Raw genomic sequence first — 4,950 nt, forward strand, 5'->3', positions numbered from 1 at the left:
AATTCAGAAAAAAAAAATCTCAAGGGCAAAAGTATCACAGACTGCAGAACAGACTTCTCTGCTATTTTCATTTCTCCTAGAACTTGGCCTCTCAAGCACTGAGTTTCTTGGTCCCTTAAATGCAATTTTGTCCCATCAGCAATTTGCTGCTATTGAAAGCTTTAGGCCACTTCTTTCTGTTTAGCCTCTACATGTAACAGGAGAAATTGATGCCCTGAACATGAAATGCTCTGGAGAAGGTCCAGCTCACCTCAATGCATTTCCCTCTCAATTATCCTGGGCCACCAAGTCCTGTCTCTCTCGGCTGCCCTCCAGTATTTCAAATGCCACCAGTTCCAAGAGTTTGATTGAGCTCTTATAATTGTTCTCAGGGGGAGGGATAGTCTGATACAAGCTATTTTATCACAAACAAAATTAGAAAAAGTCTACCTGCATCCCACAAATTTTGTCATTTTTTCATGTTTTTGTCATCATTCAGTTCATAATATTTTCTGATTTCACTTTAATTTATTCTTGTCCTATGGGTTTTTGTATGGGACCATCTTTTCTGCATCCTCAGATTTTCTCTGTCTCACTCTTGACTGCTTATACTGACCCACCAAATCCACTGGTATCATGTGGTACTACCACCTGAGGTCAATGCCCAGAGACTGGTTGCACCCACTTCCACACCCAAGTGGTGTGGGAACTCACTTTTTTAAAAGGCAGTTAAAGTGACCAAATGAAAATCCCTGAGATTTTAGGGAATAAACTCCTTGGTGTGTGTTTTGATCTGTGGGAGACAGAAGCCAGGAGGGAGCCAGCATATACGTATATTTTTATTTTGTTTTGTTAGCCTCTCAGTAGACTTTCACATAACTAAGTCTGTTCTTTGAGGTTTGAGAAGCAGAGATTATTTCAATAAAGTTTCTTCTAGTATTTGCTTTTCTATTCTTCAGTGTTTTACTTTCCTTATTCCTCATTCTCAGACCTTGGGATTATTCTCAGACCTTGGGATTATAGCTCCCAATAAAACATTAGCAGTTAAGCCTTGACTTGGACCCTGTTTTCTGAGGGTCAAAGCCAAAGTACTTATCTAAAAGTGACCTTGATTTCCAAGCATATAGAGCTTTTCTAAAAAAAATTTTTTTGTTTATTTCTAGCTTGATATTCTTATGGCCAGAGTACATGTTCTGTGTGACGTCAATGTATACTTTTTCCAAATTTTCTAGTTGTTCTCTGAAAGCTTGGTCTACATGACCTATTCCATCATTACTGGAAGCAGATGTCCCATATATAGAATTGTTAGTAAACATAATAGGAAAATTGTCTCAGATGATATATGTAATAAAACCCAAAGTCATTGAGTACATTTACGTCTTAAGTAAACTAAATAATTATAGAGATTATATGTCTGTACTTCTGTGTTTCTTTGTCAGGGGATAAATTATTGGTGTCTGGTACTGGTTCTCAATACTAACAAAGAGACTTAGACAAATTTATTTTCAGTCATATTATCTGAAAATGATATTTTAACTTCTTATTTTGAATTTACTTATTTCTATTTTTTTTTTAATTACATCGACTAGAACTTCTAAAACAATTTTTACACAATGTGGTAATATTGGCCCATCTTGTCCTTATCTAGATTCTAAAAAGAATGTTTTTAATGTTTTACCTGTTAGCATGTGGTGAATTCTGCTACTGAATATATTTTACCATAGTTCACCAAAGAAAATACATAAATGGCCAATAATACAATGAACGATGCTCAACATCACCATTAAACAGAGATAAGCAAATTTAAAATATGAGATATCGCTACGTACCCACTAAAACCCATTGCCATTGAATCCATTCCTACTTGTAGGACAGAGAGTAGAACTGCCACATAGAGTTTTCAAGGAGCAGCTCATGGATTTGAACTGCTGACCTTTTGGTTAGCAGCCGAGCTCAAAACCACAATGCTGTCACTTCTATTCTAGAGTTCTATTTTAAGATGGAAAGGAAATTTGTCAAAGATGAAATAGCATAATACTGGAATTCACTTCCCACATTCTAAACATTCTTTTTTTTTTAATTTAATATCTTTCCAACAGTTCCAGTTAAAAACAACAACAACAAAGCAGTTGTTTAACAGTAATTAGGTTTTTATTTTTCCTTACACTTTGTTTCTGTATTTTCACAAGGAAAAGACCTCATGCTCTATTACCTCACTTTTATGAATCGGAGCCATTAAAATCGAACGTACACTACTCTAGGCTTCAGTATATGATTCTGCATTTAATTTCTTTCACACAAACCAGTGCTGGGAGGGATTAGAAAAACTTATTTGAAAGAATCTTAACAGCTATTAATACAGGGGTTATTAATAAACAGTTCTCAAAAAATTGAGAAGGCAGTCTTTAATGATTAATAGGAATAAACAATATGGTTCTCAAATTCTGGACAAAGTTTTTTAAGAATAGACACTATTTCCATTTCTATTTCATAAAAATCCTATATGCCACCAGCAAATCAGAAGGGCATCAACTTATTTTTAGCATAAAAATAGTTATTTAATAGTTCCTTACTTTCCACACCTTGCACTATGGAGATTCAGTCTTCAAGGGTTTGGGTATTTGGGATTATTTTTCTCCTTTCCTGAGAGGTTAAGTGTTGTATGCATTATCCTGGTTGTCGTCAATTAGGAAGAAAGCTCTAATAAAAGGAGGTATTCAAACATGCATCACATGACGGTTCTTTGCTCTTAGAAGACAAATGCTTCTCAGGTATGAACAACCAGGTAGCGCAAAGAAAATCTTTTTTTTTTTTTTTAATTAAAATGAACAGTATTCTATGTAATGATGAAATTCATTGGTTATTCACTTGGAACTGAATTATTTTATGAAACAATGATAAGAATCACTTTCTGAGCATGTGATAAGGATTTATAGTTAAAAAGTAAAAGGGACAGAATGTACTGGCAATTCTTGACATTCTGTATATGCCTTTTTTTTTTCAGGACTTCTGAAAACTGGAGTGACATATGTGCCATAAAGGATGACAGTGATTCCAGGTATCTAAGTGGAGAACCATGAGCACTGAATTGTCCCCCCCTGCCCCTGTACAACTGTGCTACGAGAACCTGAATGGATCTTGTGTCAAAACTTCCTACTCGCCCGGACCCCGGGTGATGCTGTACTTGGTGTTTGGCTCTGGGGCTGTGCTAGCTGTGTTTGGAAATCTCCTGGTGATGATTTCAATGCTTCATTTCAAGCAGCTACACTCTCCAGCCAATTTCTTGATTGCATCCCTGGCCTGCGCTGACTTCTTGGTGGGAGTAACTGTGATGCCCTTCAGCACAGTGAGGTCTGTGGAGAGCTGCTGGTACTTTGGGGAGATCTACTGTACATTTCACTCTTGTTTTAATGGGTCATTCTGTTATGCTTCTATCTTCCACTTGTGTTTCATTTCTGTCGATAGATTCATTGCTGTCACTGACCCTCTGATCTATCCAACCAGGTTTACAGCATCTGTTTCTGGCATATGTATTGCCTTCTCTTGGCTTCTTTCAATTCTTTATAGTTTTTCACTTCTTTGCTCAGGTGCAAATGAAACTGGGCTAGAAGAACTAGTAAGTGGTCTATCCTGTGTGGGAGGCTGTCAAATTGCAGTAAATTCTAACTGGGTGTTTGTGAATTTTGTTTTATTTTTCATCCCCACACTCGTGATGATAATTGTGTACTCCAAGATTTTCCTCGTAGCTAAACAACAAGCCAGGAAAATGGAAAGTCTGAGCAATAAGACTGAGACATCATCAGACAGCTACAAAGACAGAGTGGCCAAGAGGGAGAGAAAAGCAGCCAAAACGCTGGGAATTGCTGTGATAGCATTCCTGATTTCGTGGCTGCCCTACTTCATTGATACAGTAATTGATGCCTTCCTGGGTTTCATCACACCCACATATATTTATGAAATATTAGTTTGGTTTGCTTACTATAACTCAGCGATGAACCCCTTGATTTATGCTTTCTTTTATCCTTGGTTTCGAAAAGTCATCAAACTAATCATCACTGGCAAAGTCTTGAGAGAGAATTCTTCAACAACAAATTTATTCTCAGATTAAGTTCTGATCTTAGATTGGAGAAATTGATAATAGATTCACAATGGACACATCATAGAGAGAAAAATTAACCATAAATGTGTAAGATCTTTTAATGTATGTGACCCTAATACTCCCCAGCATGTTTTCTCCTTTTCAAAACGGGCAACTGAGAGCTTGACATAACTAATGCCGTGATGAACCTAAGTGTTCTTCTCCTTCCTCTGCCTGCCTCCTCCTTCACATACCTTTGCTAATGACTTTGTTTTGACCTAATGCTAATGACTTTGTTCTTTGTTTGATCTGATGCAAATAAGTTTGTTTTGTTCTGTCTGACCACCTGTGACTTACAACTCCTCACAAGGAAATCAGAGCCCAGATGTCTGACATGTATATCTTCAGCCTGATAAGGAGGTGTCTGGCATGTATTTCTTTGGTCTGATTAAGAGTCTCTTGTCACTATCTTGTAATGAATAACTCCTCTGGCCATGCCACCTGCAGGCTGCAAACACACTTCTAACCCTTGTAAAAATTCTTCATAAGCTCTAATGTAAAATTGCTTTTTGAGACTCCATAGAGAGGGTCTGCGTTGCTGTCGGGCTCCCGGTGATGTACACATCCCCTGAATAAACTTTCTCATTCTTTCTGACTTGGAGTATGTTTCATTGGCTTGACTGCTCCAGGGCATGAACCCTAATCGGGTAAAAATATAAAATAATTTAATTATGTTTTGGCTTTGATCCCTTAAATTCAGGGCCAATGTTCTTTGGTAAATATAACATTAAAACCTAATTGTGGTAGAAACAGCACAGCCTTGCAGACAGAAATGCCTGGATTCCAATGTCAACTCAGTCATTTAACACTGCGATTTGGGTTACTTAGCACTC

The 4,950-nt window shown here is 37.2% G+C and overlaps 1 protein-coding gene across 1 annotated transcript; it reads left to right on the forward strand.

Annotated features, from left to right (window-relative positions):
- The first annotated feature begins 3,055 nt into the window (after positions 1-3,055).
- On the forward strand, positions 3,056-4,087 carry LOC126085595 (trace amine-associated receptor 7a-like). Its single transcript, XM_049901164.1, has one exon. It carries the CDS (start codon positions 3,056-3,058, stop codon positions 4,085-4,087), a length of 1,032 nt encoding a protein of 343 aa, XP_049757121.1.
- The last annotated feature ends 863 nt before the right edge of the window (positions 4,088-4,950 follow it).

Source organism: Elephas maximus, chromosome 1 (assembly GCF_024166365.1).
Source record: "Elephas maximus indicus isolate mEleMax1 chromosome 1, mEleMax1 primary haplotype, whole genome shotgun sequence".
Lineage (NCBI taxonomy): Eukaryota > Metazoa > Chordata > Mammalia > Proboscidea > Elephantidae > Elephas > Elephas maximus.